At 44.8% G+C, this 25453-nt stretch overlaps 1 protein-coding gene and 1 long non-coding RNA gene across 30 annotated transcripts in view; one reads left to right on the top strand and one right to left on the bottom strand.

Annotated features, from left to right (window-relative positions):
- Positions 1 to 1698: 1698 nt before the first annotated feature.
- Positions 1699 to 4595, top strand: Gm41610. The gene is made up of 3 exons (XR_876931.2): positions 1699 to 2356; positions 2694 to 3290; positions 3942 to 4595. It is a non-coding gene; the product is annotated as a predicted gene, 41610 (long non-coding RNA).
- A 16974-nt stretch (positions 4596 to 21569) lies between these two features.
- Positions 21570 to 25453, bottom strand: part of Dlgap1 (DLG associated protein 1) — an 852341-nt gene continuing 848457 nt past the window's right edge. For 22 of the 29 annotated variants that reach the window (XM_006524173.3, XM_011246406.3, XM_011246407.3 and 19 more), the window contains one exon: positions 21575 to 24958. In XM_006524173.3, the coding sequence (XP_006524236.1) occupies positions 24749 to 24958 (210 nt within the window). In that variant the 3' untranslated portion in view covers positions 21575 to 24748. Of the gene's footprint in view, positions 24959 to 25453 lie in introns of all 29 variants that reach the window. The other 7 variants (NM_001360665.1, NM_001347411.1, NM_001347412.1 and 4 more) reach the window with 1 other exon arrangement.

Genomic DNA, 25453 nt, shown 5'->3' with positions numbered 1-25453 from the left:
AGTGGCACATCCCTGTAACCCAAACCCATGTTCAAAGTTATACCCTGTTCCATGTGAGCTTGGCCAGCCTGGGCTACTTAAAACACTGTCTCACACTGAAGGGAAAGAATTCTTTTGTGTCTACTGTTTTTATGGTATAACTTTTTGTTTGTTTACTTTTAAACTCCCTGTGTTTAAATACCTTCTTTTCGGGCATATTTAACTGGGTTTTTCATTTAGTCTCTGCTTTCGAGTCACTTTGTTTAGTCACTTTACACCTTATACAGTTTCAGCACCAAGCCCAGCTATCTCTTGATGAATTTGTAGTCCATGTACGTATGGTTTTCCCCTGCCTTTGTATTCCTCCGTTTTTTCCTCATTTTAGTTTAATTAGTATTTTCTAGTATTTTTTCTTCAGTTTTTATTTTCAGTCATGGTTAGTTTAATTGTTGTGTGTTTTTTTTTTTTTTTTTTTTTTTTTTTTTTTTTTTTTTGTCTTGTCTCACTAAATAGACCATGCTGGCCTTGAACTCACAGAGTTCTCTTCCTCCCAAGCTCTAGAATCAAAGGCATTTTCTACTCCACCCAGCCACCCAGCCATACTGTTAATTCTGAGTGGTTGTAGGGACAAGAACGCGTGCCTTTAGTTATTCAAGTCTCCGGTGAAGAAGGTCTCTTCACTTTCCCCCTTTGCTTTTGTGAGTCTGTTCAAATAAACATGTCTCTACACAATAAACTCAATCATACAGATAAAAGTTTTGCTTAAAAACAAGCAAACTCAGCTTGGTTGGTCTGGCTTGGCAGAACTTGCCTTTAATCCTAGCAGTAGGCAGGTAGAGGCAGGGGGATCATTGTGACTTCAAGCCAGTCAGGGCTACATAGTGAGACCCTCTCTCAAAACATGAGCTTTGTGGGAGACTCTGTGTATGTGTGCGTGTGTGTGTGTGTGTGTGTGTGTGTGTGTGTGTGTGTGTGTGTTTAGCATTTCTGGTGCCTTCCATTCTTTCCTGTAGACTCAAGTGACATCTAGTGTCATACCTTGTAAGCTTGGAGAACCCCCCAGAGGAGTGTAGTGTGAAATGATTCCGTGGAAAGCAAGCTTGCCGCACCTAAGCTCAGTTCTCGGGGCCCACCTGCGGAGAGAATATTTATTGAACTTTGATTTTCCTTTGGTCTTGGAAGGGTGACCCCCTTTTGGAGAATTTCAGGTTGGTGCCTTCCTTTGGTCTGTGTAAGACGTAGCCTCCGTCTGTCTGTCCCCTCTTTCTGAGGAGACCCCAGCTCTCGGGTCTTGGGTCCTTTCCTTACTTAGAGTGCTGTGTGCCTTTGGAATTTCGGCACTCCACCTTAATGTGGCCAGGTAGCTTTTCTTTCATTTGTTTGCTTTGCTTTCTACCATCTTGTCTATCATCTCTCATCATCCTTCTCACCGCCCTGGGCGTACGTGTTTGTTGCCTTTTTATTTGTTTTAAACACAATCAGGAAGGTTTTGGCCCTTGGTTTTAAAATAAAATAAAATTTCTGTTTTCTTCTCTCCTAAAATGTCACTGAATGTATAGTAGATCATCTAGGATTGCCTTACTTTTTTTTTTTTTTTTTTTTTTTTTTTTGGTTTTTCGAGACAGGGTTTCTCGGTGTAGCCCTGGCTGTCCTGGAACTCACTTTGTAGACCAGGCTGGCCTTGAACTCAGAAATCCGCCTGCCTCTGCCTCCCGAGTGCTGGGATTAAAGGCGTGCATCACCACGCCTGGCTGCCTTACATGTTTTTAAGGCTTATATATTCACTGTGCTTCAAATTCAATAATTCATCTAAGTAACTTTCAGCTTTCAATCTGCTGTTAAGCCTATTCCAGGACATTTTGAGTTTACATATATATATTTTTATATTTATATATATAATATATATATTATATATATTCCATTTCCTAGAAATAGAACCCAGGGCCTCATCCATACTTCACAAGGACTTCACTGCTGATCTACACCCCAGACCAGGCTGGAGTTGAAGTGATCCTCCTGCCTCTGTTTCCTAAGTGCTGCTATTAAAGGCATATACCACCACACCCAGCTTTATTACTGTTTTTGAAAAGCCATTTATATTGTGATCTCTCTTTTTTTTTTTTTTTTTTAATTTTCTCACCCCTGCTCCTCTCATTTGGTTTATCAGTTATATATTATTTCTGTATAGGATCTTCCTCCCCACTCCACCCCCGTGCCTTTATCTCTTTCTGTTATGTGTGCGTAGGACAGAGGTTGATATTGTCTATAGTCACTTTTCATTTGATTTACTGAGGCAGGACCTCTTCTTGAATCTGCAGCTGGCCCCATGACTGCCCTGAAGTTCACCTGCATCTGCTTCCTTTGTACTTGATTGAAGGTGGGTTGTTACACCAGTGTGGCTTTCCCTGTAGGTGCTGGGGCTCTAGAGTTCCGTTCTCCCATTCCCAAGGCAGATGCTTTACCCGCTGAGCCATCTCCCCAGCCCCTCATACGCTATTATCAATAGCCTTAAAGCACTCTTCTGCCAATTGCAATGTGTTATAATAGCCGAGGTTTCTGTTGGCAGCTTTTTACCTCAGTAGGAAGTCGACTTGGGGAGCCAGTGATTTTTTTTTTTTTTTTCCTTTTCTTTATATATTGGGCATCATGGGTGTGGTATGATTCAAAACTTTGTTGTATGACCTTCCTCTGAAGAGTTACTTTTCTGTCTTCAGGAAGCTCTGATTGTAGCTGAAGCCTGAACCTGTCCTTGCACCATCCTGCAACGGGCCCGAGAGCAGTACTCTTTCCCCCTGCACAGGCTGAGACCTGTCCCTGCAACAGCTTTCTTTCTACAGCCTCTCCTCAAACCATAACCTTTCACCTTTGTCTACCCACAAATCTTTCCATGACAACTTAAAAACAACATTTTTAAATTTAACTTATGTGTTAAGAGTGTTTTGCCTGCGTGTGTGTGTGTGTGTGTGTGTGTGTGTGTGTGTGTTCCAGACAGTGAACACCGGATGGTCCTCTAGAGCTGGAACTCACTCCAGCTTCTTCTATGACATCTACATAGCGTTCCACCATTGCTAGGCCTGTGATGATGATGAAGATGACGACATTATGAATGAGTCCATCTTCAAATTACCTTCTCTTGACAGGACAGTCCCTACCCATTTTTGCTCAGTTATTTTGAAGAGGGAGATTGAGAAGAGTCTTGCATAGCTTGAGCTGGTCTCCAACTCACTATCCTGCTGCTGAGGCTAGGACTACAGACCGCCACATCTGACTCAATTAGCTTTCTGTTCATTCCCAGTTCATAATCGTTAACCGTGAGTGCCGTTAATCTAGGAAAAACTCCTCCACTACTGGAAATTAGAAGATTTCTCAGAATCACTGGGAGAGGAAGGGGCAGGGCCAGACTGAATATTCTAGACTGGCTTAGACAAGCTCATCTGTCCCCATCTCTAGATTATAGTTGTCTACCACCACACCCAGTTTAGATCATTTTTTTTTTCTTTTTAAAGATCTATTTTATGCCTATATGCTTGGTGTCCAAGGATTTCAGAATGTCAGGTGTCAGATTCCCTGGAACTGAACTTAGGAACAGCAGTAGGTCAGCAGGTGGGGCTGGGATCTGAATCCAGGACCTCTGCAAGAATAGCAAGTGTTCTTAACTGCTGAGTCATCTGTCTAACTCCCTTAAATCGCTTCTCTTCTTCTCCTCTCCTCTCCTCTCCTCTCCTCTCCTCTCCTCTCCTCTCCTCTCCTCTCCTCTCTCCTCTCTCCTCTCTCCTCTCTCCTCTCTCCTCTCTCCTCTCTCCTCTCTCCTCTCTCCTCTCTCCTCAGGGTGTGGGAGGTTGGTATTGGGACAGGGTTTCTATGTGTAGCCCTGACTGTCTTAAAATTCACTATGTATGTTGTAGACCAGGCTGACCTCAAAACTCACAGAGATCCACCTGTCTCTGTCTCCTGTGCACTAGGATTAAAGGTGTGTGCCACCACTGTCCAGCTTGTTATAAATCTCATACTTGACACTGGACTCATAAAACGGGATTCATATGGTTCTTGCTACATGAAGCCAAGCCCCTATTAGCCCTGAAGACACTGCAGGAAGGTAAGCATTGTTTAACCACCCCCACCCCAAATTGATATGTCTCTCTGGAAGGTGGCCAGAGAGCAAAAGATAATGTGTAAAGGTCAGAGGTTTAGATCTCACTAAGCTCATTAACAGGAGAATATGCCGAGTCTTGACCTCAAAATCATGACCTGTAATTAAAAACAGATTGCCCTGTGGGCTGGGTTTTATGATTCAGAGGTTGAAAAGAGAAAATGTCCAACAACTGCTTTGCAGACGAAGGAAAAGTGGTAGCTTAGGGCCCACGGTTGCAGTAGCACAGCAGGCAAACAAGGGAAGCGTGGTAAACCGTTGAGTAAGAATATCAAGTTTTGGGGCTGGAGAGATGGCTCAGTGGGTAAGAGCACTGACTATTCTTCCAGAGGTCCTGAGTTCAAATCCTAGCAACCACATGGTAGCCCACAACCATCTGTAATGAGATCTGATGCCCTCTTCTGGTGTGTCTGAAGACAGCAACAGTGTACTCACGTTCATAAACTAAATAAATCTTAAAAAAAAAAAAAAAGGATAGCAAGTTTTACAGAGATTTAACAAATGTCAAGGAAACAGGATTTCTGAATGAAGTGTTTTACCGACACCAGTAGCCAGTGCCACCCTCGGGGCAGCTTGTGGGTGACTTCACATGGCTCAGACCTCATGGAAATTTACCTGGCTCTAGGAGGCTGTTGGAGGCAGACATTTAGCAAATTGTGCGCACATGCAGGCAGATAAGTACAACAAAGCCAGGCAGAGATTACAGAAGATAACCGTTACCCTAAGGAGAGGGACAAGCGTGAGACTCTGCTTCAGAGGAAAACCAGAAGGCTCCATTTCACTTTCTCTTTTGTGTGTGATGTGCGTGTGTGTGTGTGTGTGTGTGTGTGTGTGTGTGTGTGCCTGTGGGCCGTCCCACATGTATGGTATGTGTGTGATGTGTGTGTGTGTGTGCCTGTGGGCCGTCCCACATGTATGGTATGTGTGTGATGTGTGTGTGTGTGTGTGTGTGTGTGTGCCTGTGGGCCGTCCCACATGTATGGTATGTGTGTGATGTGTGTGTGTGTGTGTGTGTGTGTGTGCCTGTGGGCCGTCCCACATGTATGGTATGTGTGTGATGTGTGTGTGTGTGTGTGTGTGTGTGTGTGTGTGTGTGTGTGCGCGCCTGTGGGCCGTCCCACATATATGGTATGTGTGTGATGTGTGTGCACCTTTGTGGGCATCCCCACATATATAGTGTGTGATGTGTGTGCCTGTGAGGGCCTCCCTCCATGCCTGGCCATCAGAGGACAACTTGGGGAATCAGTTCTCTCTCTCTAATGGAACCTGGTCATTAAGCTTGGTAAGGAGAGCCTTTACTCACTGCGCCATCTCAGTGGCTCACTAGTATCTTTCAAATAAAATAAATCTTGAATATGTTCGTTTTGATAAGATCATTCACATTTTATCTAAAAAGGAAAACAAATTATTCAAATTTATATTGGGACAATATCTGTAAATAGATTTGAATATATATATATATATATATATATATCCTAAAGCTATAAATTCTCCCCATATAAATTTTAATGTGAAATTAGAAGTTGAAATTAAACAAAGCTAGTTGCCATTCTGGTTCTGTTTGTCTCTTGTTACCTAATAATATTTTATCCCTCATGAATTTCAGTTTGAAATGTATTTGAATGATTCTTCGAAAAGCTGATATGTGCCACAGTTTCCCTTTATCCACCTCTCTTAAGGTTTCAGCCACTCGTGGTCAAACAGGACTGAGACTATCAAATGGAAAATCCAAGAAATAAACCTCCTGCCTTAAATTCCATTCCGTTTTGAGCAGCGTGATGAAATCTCATGCAACCTTACTCCGTGACTCACCCCTTTGTTGTATACAGGGGACAGGCTGCCTGCCTTGGCAGTCACTTGGTAGCTATAGTAATTCCCGACTGGGCTGACTGGGCTGACGGGCACCCAGTGCTAGGGTTCGTAATGGGAGTGTAGTGAGCCATGATAGGAATTAGCACATGCCAGAGAGTTGTTCTGAAGCTTTTCCTGTAAGTGAAAGTTCTCAGCAAGGTTAGAAAAATTCCCATCCTGTGGTTGGTCAGGCCTAAGGGAAGATCAAATCTCCCTGTGAGATTGTGAGGAGACAGAAGTTGGGGCTAATCCTGGCCATTCAACTTCTAGCACCCAGTTAGGACAAAGGGCAGAGCTGATGCATTCAAACTTTGGAAAAAGCAGATGTGATAAGATTGAGTGACCTCAGGCATCCAATCGGGTGTGGGGATCCACACATCAAGAGAGACCACTTTCAAGAAGGTTGCTGATGCAAGATGGCTCGTTTACTGCTTTTGACCCACCTATAAGCTGAGAGCATATATTCTATAAAATCATGTTCTGAGCCCGATGGTGTCCCAGGCTGGTGGTGATGCTGTCATGCTGGGCAGCCACGGTGAGCCCATAGCTCTGACTTAGTCGCAAGACCATGAAGGTAAACAAGGCGTACCCTGGCATCACGGTATAGAGTTGATATGGTTTTAGATACATTCAACCCACGATAGCAGAGGTAACGGCCCTGTCTCAAAAAAAAAAAAAAAAGAAAGAAAAAGAAAAACCAAAACAAGATCCCAGGAATCCAGGAATGTAGCTCAGTTGGAGGGGCAAGGCCTGGGCTTCCATCCCCACTAAACACAAAACACCACCAAAGAGCGGGAAAAAAAAGATAGACCAGACTAAACTAGACAGGTGTATTAAATTCCTTTGAATCCATAATAGGTATAATGGCAAGTCAGGGGGTGTTACACGTAGTTGACATTTTTCTCCAAAGTTACATGCATGACATATCCAGAACATCATTTATTTAAAATTTTCTAATTAAAAGCTTTAATACCTTAAGCTCAATCCAATCATTTCGCAATTTATAGTAGAGATCAAGATGCCACAAATATATACATCTTTCTTCACATTTTTGTAAAGGCTTTATAAATTTCAAAATAACATTGCTGCAGAGTTTTTCTAACATTTTCTGTAAATCCTGGATAGCAGTGAAATGTCAGAATAGGAGTTGGGTGTGGTTCAATGACTCCAAGCGTTCTTAAAGTCCAAGGTTCATTTCCAAATACTACATGTGTAAACATAGAAACACAAAGTCAGATTGACTTAAAAGTAATAGTCTATCTATTGCACACCTTATATTGCCACTTATCACATTATCTTATTTATTGGGCACCTTATGTACAGTCGTTTAGACTTCACAACCCTAGTGAGAGGTGTTGTTACTGCTGTACAGGGGGAGGAAGCTGGCTGGCTGGTGAGTTCAGCCTGTCTGAGGCTATGGGCTGTAATGCAGCCCTCAATCCCCAGCAGATTCTGCATGCTGTGCGAGCACTGCATTTGAAATCAAATGACTTGCAAAGAGATAACCCCAAAAAACAAATGAACAAAACCACCCTATACTCTAAAGGATTTTGGAGTTGCCTTGGCAAATGATCGTTTATAATTTTATTTTCTAAATACCTCTATCCTCTGTTGTCTACCAAGTTACCCCTTCTCCATTTTCCTTTTGACCACATCTGCTCCTTAGGAAGACTCGAGGCACTGCCGAGTCCTCGGGGATTTCCTAAGTCTCATTAACTACAAAGAGTCTGACACAATGAACTCCTGTGCGCTCTCCGCAGCTTCTCGGTGTATTAACACCCAACTATACATAACTTTTCACTTTCTTTTCTAGGCATCAGCTCTCTGAGCCCACGGGCTTTGTTTTCCAGTGTGTTTGTTTTTATTCTGACCCTTTAGGGCTACTCTTTAAAAAACAAAACAAAACAAAAAACCCTATCAATACTATGGCTTTTAATAGGGATGAAAGGGACAACGCTGCGTAAAGGGGCCGGCGCAATTTTATGATAAAACCATTCATTCCTCTCCCAATCTCAACTCATCCATCCATTTTTGAAAAGGGGTTGCTTGTGGATTAGAGCGGAGGGGGGAGGGCTCTAGTGGCGTAAAGATCAACGTTAAAAATAAATATCTCTACGCAAAGAAAACAGACCACGCCTTTCCCCTCCGACCCAGACAGAACCTAAGTACTTTGCCTGGGCAAGCTTTTTGAGAGGCTCACCTCCCGGCAAGATGAGCCGGTTTGCTGTGGCGCTGCTCTTCCCAGGCAGGTGCTGCGCGGGCTCGCCAGCTCCCTGTTAATTTGAGCCCGCAAAGGGACCTTTGATCAACGTGCTCACAGCCTGCAGGCTTCCCGAGCTGGCTCCCGGCGACTTCAAAAGAGCTGTAAAACCGACTGTAATCTCGGCCTTCCTGTTTCTGAGGCTCCCACCCCCACCCCGCCCCCTGGGTCCGCACACAAACGCCAAGCTTCGCACCGGACTATTGTCCTCGGTCCGCAAGGTGCAGCCACTGCCAGCCCCGTGTGCCATTTGCAGAGGGCTGGGCCAACTGCTAACTCAGATTTCTTCGTCCAGAGGAGGACCTGACTCGAGCTCCTTTGCGGAGAAGTGGAGATGGGCATATCATGTAATGCTTGCTGGCGGAAGGTGATGTGAAAAGCCCCAGTTTGAGGGAACTCTATACCAGGAAGGCAGTGGTTTGAAATTTTGATACAGAAACTACAAAACTAACCAACAGAGTCAACCAGTCTGTCTGACTATCTATCTATATCTATCTATCTATCTATCTATCTGGTTTGAGACTAAGTTTCTCTCCGTGTGTGTGTGTGTGTGTGTGTGTGTGTGTGTGTGTGTATGTATGTATGTATAAATGAATGTATGCATCTATCTTTTCTATTTATCTTATCTACCTACCTACTTATCTGTGTTTTGAGACAAGTTTCACTCCATGTATGTATGTATATATGTATGAATATATGCATCTATCCTATCTATCTATCTATCTATCTATCTATCTATCTATCTATCTATCTATCTATCTTATCTGTGTTTTGAGACAAAGTTTCACTTTACAGACCTAGCTGGCCTCAAGGTCCACATTCTCCCTGCTGTCTTCCGTCTCCACATCCCGCTAGTAGTCCTTTCTATTCTCAAATTTTAGTTCCTGCTTGCCTTTGGATTTTCTTGGTTCTGGGATCTTAATCCCATTTGGGATTCAAGAATGATTTTTAAAAACTTGACACGTATTTTGTGTGTGCTGAGGGTGCACATGTAGGCAAGTGTCTGGAGGAGTACACTGGGAACTGCCAGGTATCTCCTTCATCTTCTTTAGGAGGTTGAACTCAGGTCACTGGTTGGCACCTTCTGTCTCCCTGGCTCTGATTTACTGATGGCTTATGTTGTGATAGCGCGGGTGTGGAGGTAGGAGGAAGAACTATTTGTGTAGCAAGCTTTTTGTCCTTTTTATATGGTACTAGGGCTTGAACTCAGGACCTGGTCAGTTCGAGGCAAACCTTTTCCTTGGAGCTACGTAGAGCCTTCTAAGGAATATTATTCAGAATCTTTGAAAAGCTTAATTTCTTTATGTAAGATTTGGTATTTAAAACAATACCACTCTCCACCAATCTCCCCACCCCTCCCCAAAATCCCACGAACTTCAAAGTTGTTGAGAATCACAGAAGGTAAACTGAGCTCTCAGAGGGAGAAGACGGTGATAGCAGATTAGAGGCTCTGCCAAGGAGAAGCCCATCCCTGATCAATTAAGAACCAGGACTGGGGTCTGAAGAGGTGGCTCGGTGGTTAAAAGCGCTGGCTGCTCTTCAAGAGGACACTGATAACAGAACTCACTGGGCAACTTACAACCAACAGTAACTCCAGGTCCTGAGAATTCCACAGTTTTCTGGCCTGTGCAGGGCACTGGGTAGAACAGAGTAGACACACACACATTCAGACAAAACACTGGGACCTATAGAATAAGTTAATAAAAGAACTGGGGTTGATCTGGGGCAAACTCCGAGGTAAAGCCCTGGCCTGGCATGGGAAAGATTCCAGCACCCAAAGGGATAAAACACAGTAACCAACCCTCAGCCCGAGAGACCATGGTCACCCCGTTCTTAGCGAACTCGTCATCGCTCTCTTAATCTTGTGACCATCTTTGAAGCCCTCACTCACACTGCTTCCTCCTATGAGGTCCGGAGGAGAGGGAAGTAGGGATCGCTTTGCTGCTGTGTCATTAGAAGATGGAGAAGGGTGGGCTGAGGAACGGGCCAGTCAGGGCCAGAATGGAGCCAAAAGGCAGAAGTGAGGCTAGGACATTCGCCCACAAGCAAGAGGAAGCAGGACTTTGGCTCCCATCCAGGGAGAGTCACTGCAAGATCTGTAAACAGCATCCATTTGTTGACAGCTCAGGTTTGCTTCAAAGAACTTGCTTTTTGTTGGGCACAGATCCCAGCACTTGGGAGGCAGAGGCAAGAGGATCTCTGTTGAGTTTCAGGCCAGCCTGGTCTACACAGTAAGTTCCAGGACAGCTGGAGCTACATGGTTAGACGCTGTTTAGAAAAAAACAAAACAAACAAAAAACGGGCTGGAGAGATGGCGCAGTGGGTAAGACTGCTCTTCCAGAGGTCCTGAGTTCAGTTCCCAGCAACACATGGGGGCTCACAACCATCTGTAATGGGGTCTGTTGCCCTCTTCTGGTGTGTCTGAAGACAGCGACAGTGCACTCATATAAATAAGTCTTAAAAAAAGGAAAAATCAAAACCAACAAAACAGCACAAGCATCTCAAACCACCATCATCAACAAAATAACTTGCTCTTTGTAACTCCATTGAGAGTGTTAGTGTGTGAGAGCATGAATCTGTGTGTGTGTGTGTGTGTGTGTGTGTGTGTGTGTGTGTATGTGTGTGTGTCTTCTTAGTCACATTTATGATGCTCTAGTAAAACATTGACCAAAAACAACTGGGGAGGAAAGGGTTTATTTGGCTTACACTTCCTCATGGCAATCCATCACTAAGGGAACTCAGGGCTGGAACTTGAGGCAGGGACCTGGAGGTAGGAACTGGCGTTAGACAACACTGGCCCTAGACAACACTGTTTATTTACCGGCTTGCTCCTTGTGGCTTGTTAAACCCCCCTCTCTTATGCTACCCAGGACCACCTTCCCAGGGGTGGACTGCCTGCTCACCCCTAGTCACACATTAATCAAGAACATTCCCCCCACGGACACACTGATAGGCCAGTCTCAGTGGCGGTTCTCACTTCCCACTAATTTGTGTTGAGTTGACAAAAACTAACCAGCATGGTTGGTGTGACCAGAGGATGAAATAATGTTTATTTTTGGACAAATCCACCTAAAGGATCCTTGAGGACTTTAGGGTGGACATTTTGGGGGTGGGGGTGGGGTGGAGAGAGAAGAATCTGTGTTAAAACATCAAATTTGAGAGTAAAGCTCTCTGTCTCAGGTGGGCGTCACTGATGTGCAGAAATGGAATGCTCGATATGACAGTTGGTGGCAAATGCTGCAGAATACAGGGTTGAGAGGTCAGAGGAAGGACAGGAAGAGGTCTGATGGCAGACCACTAGGTCTGGCGACCTATTGCAGGCAAGACACTCTCTACTGGATATAGAAGGGAAAGATTGTAAGAGGCTACAAAGTTTCTCCTTCCCCCCCACTTCTTCTGTGCTTAGGGATTAAACTCAGGATCTTCTATATCCTAAGATTATACCCCACCACTGCCCTATACTCCCACCCCCTGCTAATTTTCTGAGGACCAACAGAACTCCAATAAAACTCGCGGCCAACTGGGGCAGTGACTGGATTATACATCCATGCAAACTCAGCAAGAAGCTGGAGAAAGATCTGGAGGTTGGGGAGGAAAGAGCTCATGACTACAAAACAATAAAAAGAGACAGCCTCGAAGTCAGAGCAAGCACTGGGCAACTGTGTCTACCCATGGAAGGACATCTTATTAAAAACAGAGGTGCTGGGCGTGGTGGCACATGCCTTTAATCCCAGCACTCGGAGGCAGAGGCAGACGAATTTCTGAGTTCGAGGCCAGCCTGGTCTACAAAGTGAGCTCCAGGACAGCCAGGGCTACACAGAGAACCCCTGTCTTGAAAAGCCAAAAAATAAATAAACAAACAAACAAACAAAAAAACTAACAAACAAAAAAAACCAGAGGTGCAGAGAGGCAAGGCTGGTGAGAGCCCATGGACAGCGCAGTGGGACTGGACTCATGTTGGGGGCTGATAGGAATCAAACTCTAAGAAGCCTTGAAACAGAGGCCCAGAGCATGTATCCAAAATTCTTTCTTGGCTGAACTCTCTAGGACTCGTGTCTGTGTATACAAGTTTTTGGTCAATGTTATCAGCTCCCCCAACACCAGCTCTGGAGTCTGTATGTGCCAGTGTGAAATACACGCGTGGAGCTCCTCTCAAGAAAAGACCATCGGGACCTACAAGGTGGCTCGGCAGGTTAAGGTATTTATTGCCAGCCCTGATAACCTGAGTTTGATCCCCAGGACCCAGCTGGTAGGAGGAGCAGACTCACTCCCTCAAGTTGTCCTCTGAGCCCCACTTGTACACAGCGTTAATGAGTACATCTCATAAATACATAAAATGTCATTTTGAAAAAAGAACCGTGGGAGGTGTTCAGTTGCTGGGTACATACTTTAAAACTGCAGTCCCAGGTACTTGGATAGCTGAGGCAGGAGACTTACTTGAGAGCCCAGGTTCTCACAGATTCCTGTCTCAAGGAAAAGGAGAAAAAGAAAATCAAAGCTAAACACAACCATCCAAACGCAAATGACAAATGACAAATGACAAATGGCGGCGGAACAGGAAGAAGGAGGATCCACAATGCAAGGTCACCTTCCGCTCTGCACGGGGTCAGAGGTCAGCCGGAAATACAATGGACCTTGTCCCCAAAACACAAAACGAGCTTCTAAGACCTTAAATCAAAGCATCCAGACGCCTCCTCCCCAACCCCCGCCCCGCCCCGCCCCGCCCCGTGATTTCAACTTGTTCGGTAATATTCACCGTAGAGAAGGCAGACAAGTTGTTAGTATGGAATTTTTAACGGTTTATAATCCTCTAGTGCACTGCCAGCTTTAAATGGAAATGAAGACCATTTCGTTACACTTGGGATCTCTCGAACTACAAACTTCAGTTTCACCACTTCAGTTTCACCACTTGTATGAGTGTCACTTCTTGTTCTTATAACAGCGACACCCATCCAAGCTGTAAAACTGTTCTTCCTCCTCTTCTGGCCTCATTCGGCTCGTATCTCACCAAACACATTCCAAGTTAGGAAGAACTGAGAGCTAGAGGCCCTATGGTGACCCTGTCTTGAGCTCACCTCCTCCTCTTCCTTTTGAATGTATATGTATACATTGTATGCAAGGTACATGACAACCCTGTCACTGTCTCCAGACACACTAGACGAGGGCATCGGATCCCAAGACAGATGGCTGTGAGCCCCCATGTGGGTGCTGGGAATTGAACTCAGGACCTCTGGAAGAGTAGTCAGTGTTCTTAACTGCCGAGTCATCTCTCCAGCCCATGCCCTCCCCTCCCTCTAGCTCAGTGTTGAGCTAACACTGGAAGTCACAGGAGTGGTGGGGAAGGATGTGGCCCAGTTCCTTGTTTCTCGAATATCATCAGCTTTTTCTTTTTTTCCTTTGGCTTGAATGGAAAGCACACCCTCTCTGGACTCTAACTGCCCTCTCTGGTTACTTTGGCGTAGTCGGTACAGGCCTCTCTGACAGCCACCCCATACAAGGCCTGCTCCCTTCTCATGCATGTGTGAAAGGGATTGGGTTTGCTTCTTCTAAGTGAGTTGGGGGGGGGGTTAAGGGGGGGGGTTGGGAGGGAGAGGGTGTGACGTCAGAGCTGGAGAACCTAGTTGGATGTGCCAGCAGCTGCAGCTGAGGCCCTGCACACTCCAAGAAAACAAGACCAGAGGCCCACACCTTTAATCCCCGCACTCCAGTGGCAGAGGCAGGTGGATCTCTGAGTTGGAGGCTAGCCTGGCCTACAAAGGGAGTTTCAGAACAGCCAGGCCTGAACAGACAAACCTTGTCTTGAAAAATCAACCAACTAACCAACCAAACTAACAACAAGCCAAACAAAAACACAAAAGCCTAGAGTCTTGTGACCTTTGTTTCTTCCCAACAACTAATTGTTCTTGGAATGGGTTTTCATGCCCCTCCCAGGTGTAGCTGGCAGGAGTCAGTTTACTTCTGATTGTTCATTACAATCGGCTTTTATGCCTGCAATGGAAAAAGGGGGTTTTGTGGAGCAGAAGTGGCCTTGCCCAGTCTGTCCACCAAGGGCACCTTGAAGGGCTCAAGCCGGACTGAACTTGACAAATACAGGATGGAGCACAGCAAACATGGCACCAACAGGTTTGGGCTCTTTCCCTTCTCCTTGCTAAACTGTTAGATTATATTCCTAAAGCCAGGCCCTAAGAAGGCCTCCTCCCTTATTTGGCCACACTGACTACTTTCTGAGACAAAACACAAGGTCCCACAATCAAGGTCATTATTTGACCAATGTCCAATCAGAATTTACCAACTCACCTTAGCACAGACTCTTCTTTTTTTCCTTAAAAACCCCACCGCAGCAAAAAAATCTCAGCTAGCCACAACTTTCCCCAACCCCATCCTGCTCGGGTAATCTCCTTTGTAATGGATATTGGGTGTCTAGGTGTGTCCTTTATGGAAGAGGCAGACCTCCCATGCGCCAATCTGAACTCCTAATCACCATCCTTGTGGCTGTGGCCCGGCCTTACCTCCTTGGCCTGTCCTTGCTGCCATGGCCCATCTTTTTTTTTTTTTTTTTAGATTTATTTATTTTATGTATATGAGCACACTATGTAGTTGTCCTCAGACACACCAGAAGAGGGCATCGGATCCCGTTACAGATGGTTGAGAGACACCACATAGCTGCTGGGAATTGAACTCAGGACCTCTGGAAGAACAATCAGTTCTCTTAACTGCTGAGCCATCTCTCCAGCCGGCCATGGCCATATCCTTGCTGCCATGCCCACCCTTGCCTCTATGTGGCCCGTCCACGTCTCTGTACATTTTAAAAAATATTTATTTATTTATTATATGTGAGTACACTGTAGCTGTCCTCAGACAATCCAGAAGAGGGAGTCAGATCTCGTTATGGATGGTTGTGAGCCACCATGTGGTTGCTGGGATTTGAACTCCTGACCTTCAGAAGAGCAGTCGGATGTTCTTACCCACTGAGCCATCTCACCAGCCCCTTTTTTTTTTTTTAAGCCTCTGTACATTACTCACTAACGTCTCTTCGTCCTCAGAGTATAAACTCTCTAATGTGCTCTGAATGGCTATCGCCTGAGACTTTAGTCTGGTTCATTTCTTGGCTCCACTCTCCCCACTGTCTTCAGAGAATAAACATTTAGAATTAGAATTTAGGGAATTATAATTTCTAGATAGGAAGTCGTCTGCTGTACTGAGCTTACTAAACTGAGCTTTCTGTATATATGTTGGCATGTTCAAGATGTAGACAAAGAACCAGATGTTTTTGTATTTGTTGTTTTTTTTTATTAGATATTTTCTTCATTTACATTTCAAATGCTATCCCCAAAGCCCCCTATACCCTCCCCAAGAACCAGATGTTTAACATCAATGGACACCTACATTGACATACTCATTCCACGGCCCCCCGCCCCGTGTGTGTGTGTGTGTGTGTGTGTGTGTGTGTGAGAGAGAGAGAGAGAGAGAGAGAGAGAGAGAGAAACCTTGGGGTGCGGCTGTGAGGGTAAATTCTTCATGGACACAATATTCTAGTTCCTACTTCCCTTGCTCTGGCATGAGCTTGAATACAACCTGTGTGATAAGCTTGTCTTTCTAGTCAGATTTGTCCACTTGCGACTCAGCCCCCACACTCTGCCCCACTTGGCTTCATCTTTTCCCCTTAGGTTCAGACGCTAAAATGATATTTCAAACGGAGATGCATGGAAATCTGCCAACAGCAGGTTTAATGCAATTGGCCTTCCAAACACCGTTTTGTTCTGCTTTGTTTTGGGGCTGTTGGGGATCAGGCCTCATGTGGGTGCACACCCAATGTGATGTGCACATGTGTGTGGTGATATACCTTGCTATCCTTCCCTCGCTCCATTTTTTTTTTTTTTTTTTTGACACGGGGTCTCAAGTTGTACCTGGAGCTAACGGATTGGCTACCATGGCCTGACCAGTGAGCTTCAGAGATTCACATGTTCTACTCTTACCCTCACTACCCCCATTTTTATAGATTTGTGTGTCTAACTAACTTTCATGTGGGTGCTGGGAAATCCCAAGCTCACCTCTTCATGCATTTATTTACCTATTGGTCAGCCTACTTCCTCCCAGCCCTTCCTGACCACCCTCACAGAGTTCTGATGAGAGCTGTGTCCTAGAATATGTGAAATAAACAAACCAACAAGGTCCAGGCGAGCACTTCCTCAGGAAATGAAAAAAATTCTTAATTATCGTGATGAGAACTGTTAGCAACAGAAGCTGTATCCAGCTAGCCTCCGAATCCAGCGTTGACGTCATCCCTAGGCGACAAGAACCCTCTCGCATCGCTTGCCATGGCAACCACTGCACACTCCCTGCGCATGCCTCACTCCCATCACCTAAGCACATCATCATCTGGGTTACCTATGTCGTGGTCTAAGTCACAGCCCAGATAAGAGACAGAGACCCCGATCCATCTCTCTCTCTTTCCTCTTCCCTGTTTCTTACCCCCTTCAGTAAAGGACTTCTCTCGTGGGAACTGTGCTGTGTTAATCATGAGCGGGACACTGAATAGAGTTTTACAAAATCTATACACAAGGACCTCATAGCAGCCCTATGCAAACATGAACCCTTTCCCTTCTAATTACACAGGCTTAGAACCCAGTAGCCAGAGAGACTGTGATTAACTCAGCCTCTCAAAGATTGTAATTAGGCTAAGGGCAACACATTTTAGGTCCATCTTAAGTATGGTGAAACCCCTGATTTACTTCTGTGTGAAGAGTTGCTCCCTCACATCACCATGGTTTACAGTGTTGGGTGTTCACTCAACTTCAGCCTGGAAACACAGTTCTTCTGTGCTAGCTAGCCCCTCCCCACAGGTAGAACTTCCCAAACGTTCAGACGTCCCACTCTTGAGATGTCAATGCCCGTTCAAGGCATCCATTGTGCACCTATACAAGACCAGATACAAAGGTACTGCTCACTGGAAAGGGCTCCCCAGAGTTACAACCTGGCTTGCTACGGTCAACAAACAGGCTCAGGGTTGGAAGTGGCAGGTTCCTTAAAGGAGACTCCCTTCAGGCTAAGCTGCAGAGAAGACCAAGGGTGAACCTTTATGTTCCACCAAGGGTAGGAAGCCTCTTTTCCCTGAACATGTTGGGACCTGGTGGGACTTCCCAAGAAATGGGCTAAGTTGGACTCCACAGGAATCCAAGGTTGAATCATTCCAACTATCCATTTTGCCTTCACTCAAGAGCAGCCTTTGGGACCAACCCCCATTGCTCACTTGGTCACGTTAGCTCAAGCAGTGAAACATTATGGTTTATTTGGAAAATGAAACAATGTGAGAAGTCTAGTATCTTTAAGGAGTGTCAGGTATAGGAGTAAATGTTTTCTCTTTCTCTTTCTTTCTTTCTCTCTTTCTCTCTTTTTTCTTTTTTAAGATTTATCTATTTTATATGTTAATACACTGTAGCTTTCTTCAGACACACCAGAAGAAGGCATCGGATCCCATGACAGGTGGTTGTAAGCCACCGTGTGGTTGCTGGGAATTGAACTCAGGACCTCTGGGGGTGCGTAGTCGTCGGTGCTCTTAACTCTGAGCCATCTCTTCAGCCCAGTAAATGTTTTCTATAGCAAGATGTTCACCCCTAAGATAACAAGTATGTATTACTCCCTAAAGTAGACTCTAGGGTTTTCAGTTAATAGAACATACATTTTAAAAGGTGTATTCATTTTTAATTTTATGTATAGGGATGTTAGTCCTCGTATGTGTATGCATACCGTGTGCGTAGTACTCTTGGAGGCCAAAAGAAATTATTCATAGGTAATTATGAGCCACTACCTGGAAGCTGGGAATCCAACCTGGGTCCTCTGGATAAGCAGCATACATTCTTACCCACTGACTCATCTCTCCAGCCCCAGTTAACAGAATATTTTTATTTTATTCTAGTGAGACACAGACTTGCCTGTAAAGGGTCCTGTACAGTATCGTCTAACCCCTTAGATCATTGAATCTGTTGGTAAGCCTTGGACTCCAAACTCCTAGAAAAAGAAAGTGTCCATCAACCAGGTACTTTGTAATATCTATGAATGACCCGTTCCAAAACCTTGGCTACCAAAAATCAGTGTAGATGTTCTCATAGAAGTCTCTTATATAGAATGGTGTAAAATTCACGTATCACCTGTGCACGTCCCGCTGCGACCTCATCTCTAGGTTCTTAGTACAATATAATGACTATGTAAGAAGTTGTTGTAGTGCCTCGTTTAGGCAAGAATGAAAAGAAACAGTTATACAGGGCTGGTGAGATGGCTCAGCGGTTAAGAGCGCCGACTGCTCTTCCAAAGTTCCTGAGTTCAAATCCCAGCAACCACATGGTGGCTCACAACCATCCGTAACGAAATCTGATGCCCTCTTCTGGAGTGTCTGAAGACAGCTACAGTGTAATTATATATAATAAATAAATAAATATTTTAAAAAAGAGACAGTTATACAGGCTTAGTGTAGATGCCTTTTCCCAAATATATATTTTTAATTATTATTTCATTTATTTGTTAATGTGTGCGCACATGCCAAGGTTTGTGTGTGGAAGACAGAGGACAACCTGAAGAAGTTGGTTCTCGTCTTCCATTGTGTTAGTCCTGAGGACCGAACTCAGGTTGTTTGGCTTGATGGCAAGCGCTTTTACCTGCTTAGCTATCTTGCTGGCCCCTCCAAGTATTGTTGATTCACAGTTGACTGACCCTGGAAATGTGGAACCCATGGGGATGGCTGACCGAGTACAAATCTGAGAAACCTGGCTATGCAGGGATTTTTTTCCCCCTTTTTGTAGAGCATTGGCATCCTAAGTAATAAAGGTGAAAGGATTTGAGCCTACAGAAAACAGGTGTAGTCATTTATATCCTCCTTGAAGAGCCACCGGGCAGAATGCATTTCCCCTGGGTGTCAGAGGCTCGGAGCGGAGCTCTCTCTGCTTCCCTTTCCAAGGTGAGCGTCGCTCCAATGATGTTGCTTGGGGATGCTGGCTTCCCCATCGGATTTCCGGGTCTTGTCCATCTACTTGTCCAGAAAGAAGACTAGAAAGAGTCAGGATCCTCCTCAGTGCCGTGGAGATCGATCTGTGCGGCTGACAGTGGGCAGGGCCGGCGGCAGCACGGAGCTTGGCTTTTGCTGTTTATTAAACACGCTTCCTGCCACTTCCACTCTAAGCTCAAGCTTGTGCTCATCCGTTTAGAAGACACAAGGAAGTAATTCCTTGACAGGCTAAACCACGGCGCGGGCTGATGTCAGGCCTCACATTCGTGGGATTTTCACAGGTACCTGGGAGGGGAGAATGGGTACCTCCCGAAGCCTGGTTCTCTTTTGGCTTCGTGGGAGACCTCAAGGGGAGTTTAAGACCTCTTTTGCAAACTTAAAGATTGGTTAGAATCAAGGGAGAGATTTCAGACAGGGTCATTAGTTTCTGTTTGCGAAAGGAATTGATTGGGTCTTGGTTTCACAGCTGAAAGTCAAACAGCGCATTGAACAAACACAAGGCAAACTTCAGCACCTTTAATTTCCAATGGCACTCGGGACTGAGCACACTCAGACGCCATGGTTTTTAACGCATATGTCATTTATTTAAACCAAAACTAGTTTATAGTTTCAAGCAGTGGGTTTCAAAGATGAAAGAAAGAAAGAAAGAAAGAAAGAAAGAAAGAAAGAAAGAAAGAAAGAAAGAAAGAAAGAAAGAAAGTCATGTCCTCAACAACCCCATCGCCAACTTCTACTAAATACTAGATTGCACTGTAGAGGAGGGGGTGACCCCAACATGGGATAATCTCCTCCTCCTTCTTCTTCCTCCTTCTTCTCCTCCTCCTCCTCCTCCTCCTCCTCCTCTTCTTCTTCTTCCTCCTCTTCCTCCTCCTCTTCCTCCTCCTCTTCCTCCTCCTCTTCCTCCTCCTCTTCCTCCTCCTCTTCTTCCTCCTCCTCTTCCTCCTCCTCCTCTTCCTTCTCCTCCTCTTCCTCCTCCTCTTCCTCCTCCTCTTCTTCCTCCTCCTCTTCCTCCTCCTCCTCTTCCTTCTCCTCCTCTTCCTTCTCCTCCTCCTCTTCCTCCTCCTCTTCCTCCTTCTCCTCCATCTCTTTCTCCTCCTCCTCCTCCCCCTCCTCCTCCTCCCCTTCTCCTTTTCCTTTGTTTTTCTAGGCAGGGTCACTCCACGTAGATCAGGCTGGCCTCAAACTCACAGAAATCCTCCTGTCTCTGCCTCCAGAATCAATTTGAATTCTTGATCCTCCAGCCTTGGCTGGAGTTCTTCAGTTTTGGGTTCCTACATTCAAAAGCAAAGTCAGTTCGGGGACTGGCTGAAATGTTTAAGGAGAGGGGTGAAATAACACTGGCGAAAGGTAAGACAGTGTGACAAGATTTTAGGCAGGTAGCCAGTAGCTGTCTAAGCCATCAGACCTCCATGCCCTCCCAGGATTCTTGTCTGTTGATCCTTTCGCTTCTGGAACAGTCTCTAAGGCATATTCTATTGTCTTATTTGGTGATGTATGCGCAATGCCTATCTGCGTACTCATCTGCAAGTCTGGTGCATATAGGTCGATGCATTTTGCCAAGATGTCAGGGGAGACTGGAAAGGAAACACTATGAACATGGCTGACATTGATAACTGCAAGTCCTCTTTGTCAGCACAAAACCCAGTGGAAAGTGAGCGTTGGTGACAAATAGTCACCAACACGAACTGCGGAGGGAAGGACACAGGCCTGAAGTTTAGATTCACACCTGTCCCTTAGGAACAGTGCCACGATGGCAGGCAACTGAGCAGAGAGCAAAAGTTTCTTCTCTCTTTTTCTTCTCCCATTTCCCCTTTTCTTTGTGGTGTTGGGTATTAGATCCACACACAGGCTGAGGACACTGTCCACCACTGACGTACATTTCGAATCCCAAAGTACACAGTTTTTGTTTTTTTAATCACTGTGGGAATGGAATTAGAAACCCAAAGCACAGGTCTGATTCTACCTTTAGGACTGTTTGGGAAACACAAAGGGAGATGTGTATGCAAAGAAATGAAAGTGGTTAAAATATATATGTGCAAGGGGCTTATAGAGTCATTGGTAATCCGTATCTAACCCTTAGGACGGTGGAGTGGTAGGAAGACCTGAATCAAAACTCCAAGCTTATGTGACTATCAGTGTAAGAAACTTCAGTTCTTTGATTCTGAAGTCCTTTAGACAGAATCTCCCACAGCCTGAGCAGCACTGGGCAGGCAGCAGAGTGTGTCCTTACAATGAAAGCGTGAAAGATAACGTAGTTGCTGAGCTACCCACTTCCAAAGACAACCACTTAGATTTTGGAAGACTGGGGCTTCAGTAAACACACGTGGGCCTGAAAGAAGTGCATTGATTATTTTATTAATTCCTTCTTTTTACATGATGGGAAACGTTCATCTATTTACAGGTTGTTATTTTTATTTATTTTTTTGTCCACACACAATCTAGGTAAATAAGCCTATGAAATTCCAATTCAGAAAGCCATAAAAATCTTCCCTACCCCATCCATCTGAAGGCTTTCAAATGAATCTTTTTTTCCCCAAACCAAATTAATTTTTAAAAATTACATTAGGGAATTCAGATATGCTGATGATTTACATTCCAGTTATTTAAAATATGCATCTAGACATGTTCTTAAAAAAAGAAATGGTAAATTCACAAGGATAGGGCTTAAATTAAAGCAGTACTTCACAGAAAAACATTAAGGGAACATCTATAAATAACAGAAATATATTACAAATAAATTAGTTCTATTTACCATTTCAAATATTAAAAATCTTTAATCCATTTCTTCATCTCTCTTTACAAAAAGGTTATGTGAATTGTATGGAAACATCTGCAAAAAATATAATAAATACTTGATTTCTTTGAATGTATTTTTGTTGTTGTTTTTGATGAGGGAGACAAACCTCTTTTGTAATTTCCCCCCCGCCCCAAGAAAATGCCCAACACCTTTATACCAAAGTTAAACAAAATAAGTAATTTTTGAGGGTACATACACTGTTCATTATGAACTAAAAAACATCTCTACAAATTACATCAAAAAGAAGAACGCAACAAAAGTTATGTTCCTGCTGTCAGTTTCCGGGTTCCAGTGGGTAACAGGCTGTATCGTGTGTGGGTCATGTCCTAATATCAATAATTCGCTTTTTTATTTTTTTTAATAAAGTGTACAGTTTAAACTGTGTTTCTCAGGAAGGCAAAGGTTCTGATGCCCTGCAGGCATTCAGCTAAGAGATTTAAAATTCTTACCAAAAATAGCTTATGAATATACAAATGCCGTTCACTTGGACAAGATAAATAGGCCTTCTCTTGTCTCTCTTTAAAATAGCCTGGGCTAAATCAGTCCCCAAGGAAAACATTGTCAGAGGATCTGGAATCCCACCAGAAACTGACCTCAGCGCTATCTCAGGGCAAGGAGCTGCAGTAATGCATGAGTGGGGCAAAGTGGGACCAGAATGGACCAGAATGAACGCTGCGTTCTGTGAATGCCACATCTTTCTTGAATCAGTGTGACCATGGGCTACCCAAGGTGAAAGTTGGCCTTACTCCCAAATACTTCTGATCTTACATTGCTGCTCCACTGTAAAGAAAACGTGTCTTTTTTTTTTTTTTAAACTAGCAAATACTTGAGTCAAATCTCTGCTCCAATTTGACACAGCGCTGACTTTGCCCTAGTTAAAAGTTGTTGGTTTTGTTTTTTAAAGTAAGTTATAGCCCTTTTCTTGTAAACCACAGCAGTAAACATTTGTGCCCTGTTGAGAAAGGAACCTCAAAGCTTCGATGGCTCTGAGAGGTAGCAAATTCTCTAGTGGTTTTAGAATATGTCTGAAAATACTGGTTGCCAGAACCCATCCCTTCTTTTAATTTCATAAAGAAAATTAAATTAGCACCTGGCTATGAGAGTGGTTTTTGTTTGTTTTGTTTCTTTTTTTTGTTTGGTTGTTTCTTTTTTTTTTTTTTTAAGCATCTCTGATACAAGCATTTTTTTTTTCTTTTAAGTCTTTCGTTTTTTTTTTTTTTTTCCTATGACAAATTTCTAATTCTTTAGGTTGCCAGCTGATCTTTTCAGATAGCCACATTCTGAATGTTTAAACTGCTGCAAGTAAAGGGCATTTGAAGACTTCAGCTGGAAGCTAGGACACACAGCCCATCAATGACGACTAAATTGCAAGCCAACAACCAGCCTGGAATCCACCCAAAGATTTGGCTTTCTATCAGCGTTTATGAATGCCGCCTGCCCTGCCGCCTCCTTGTTCTTGACCCCTGCGTCTCAAATGACTTCTCTCACTACCTGGAACTTCAGGATCACAACGACAGCTCTTGGGAATGAGGCAGCGTGTCAACTGGGGTAGAAAACCTTTTATTTTATTCATTTGACATAGAACAAAATCCTGTGCTGGGGAACAGGTGAACTCTGTATTGGAGTGAAAGGAAACCAAAGGAGAAAACGCCCCCGGGAAATGTGAACTAGACAGGTGTGGCATTCAAAGGGTGGCGGAGAACCCGAACTCTCCTCTGGCATTGTCCTTGCCGCCCCTCAGAAGCAGAAACGTTCTTCCGTGTGTGAAACCTTAAGTGGCCCCACCAGGATGGACACTAAACTGACAGAACCAACTCTTTCCCACCCTCCCATTTAAAAACCATTGCCATGACATTATAATACATAGAGTACAAGAAAAGTTGATTTAAAAAAAAAACACATTTCAGTTCTAAATTTTCTTAAGGTAAATAAATGGATTCCTTACAGAGGATCTTAACCCACCGGTATTTATTTCCCTTTTGCCTTAACTTTCTTCCTTTTATTGCCTTTCAGAATAGATTGATTTCCCTGAAAGATCGAATTTACAATCTTCTGCTGATTGAAACATTTGAAGCTTGGTTGATGAAGTACCAGTGAGGCAGTTTGTACAGCTGCGAGGGAGGGCACAGATGCAGGTACCTGCGCACTCCGCCCTTCTCTCTTACACACCCAGGCCCCCCAACCCTAGGCCAACTTGGTCCCCACTCTGTCACCTTGATTCCAATGAGATGGTGTGATTTCTGAGATTAGAAATAAAGCGCTCTCTGTTTGTAAAAAGTAACTGTTTGGGGGCAAATAAAGGGAGTTGGAGCCCTCGTTTCTTTCACATGGAAGACGGTAAGTCCCAAAGGATCACCCTATGTGATACTGGGTTTCTGAAATACCCTATGGTTTTATATTGCTGAATTCTAGGGACACACTAGCTTGAGAGAACTGAGGAGGATGTGAGTGACCTACAGGTGTCGTTTTCTACATAGGTGGGTTTGCTTGGCCCAGAAAATAAAGGGTTTGGATGTCTGCATGAGGCTTCAGGACGGGGGGAGCGAAGCTCGGTGGAGAAGATGGGCAAAGTGGTCCAGGAAGCGGGGCGGCCTGGGGACGGCTCCTGCGAGGTGGACAACTACGCCACGGCGGTGGCTGTCACTGAGCTCAGAGACGGAGGGGGCGGGGAGGTGGCCGAGGGCAGGGATGCGGGACGGTCCTCGGCGGCGTTCAGAGCCGGGTCTGCGCCTCGGGGATGTAGATCTCGATGCTCTCGGCGCTCTCGGTGGCCGAGTTCTGGCGGACCGACGCGGCGCGCTTGGCGGCCATCAGGCGCTTGCGGGCCTCCTGGCGCTGCGAGCTCTCCAGCGAGCGCTCCCGGATCAGCGGCGCGGGGCCCTTCGCCGGCTTCTTTGGCACTGGAGGAGGGGCCCTTCGCTCCTGATCAAAGCAGAAGGTTCAGGACATTACACAGATTCTCAGGACAAGCTTGGGAAAGACTGGGATAGGTCAGTAGTTTGAACACACACGCGCGCGTGCACGCACACATACACACTTCTGCTTTTTGTAAACCTAAGGATGGTTAGTTCTGATCTGCACATTGTTAATATGATTTCTCTTCTTTGTTCTGGTTTGGGTATTAAAAAGATGCAGGGAAAACGTAATATTTTACGCTTAGGGCCGAGGGTAACGCTGAATTGCGGAATTAGGTCTTTCCATGGCAGGATGTGGGCATTTAAAATGCACCCCTGCAAATGGACCCCTGATCCTCACAGTGAAGGTGGTTCTCTCAGCATCCTCCAGACTCTTCCTGGTGCTAGGGATGGACCAGGAGAGCTCAACGGCTACAGAATTATTTAGAACTCTGCATCAGGTAGGAGCTTGGGTTAAAGGCTAAAACCCTGTCCACCCTCTCTCTGGGCCCACCACGCTCCC

This window comes from Mus musculus, chromosome 17, assembly GCF_000001635.26.
Source record: "Mus musculus strain C57BL/6J chromosome 17, GRCm38.p6 C57BL/6J".
NCBI lineage: Eukaryota > Metazoa > Chordata > Mammalia > Rodentia > Muridae > Mus > Mus musculus.
This window is presented reverse-complemented; position numbering and strand designations above follow the sequence as displayed.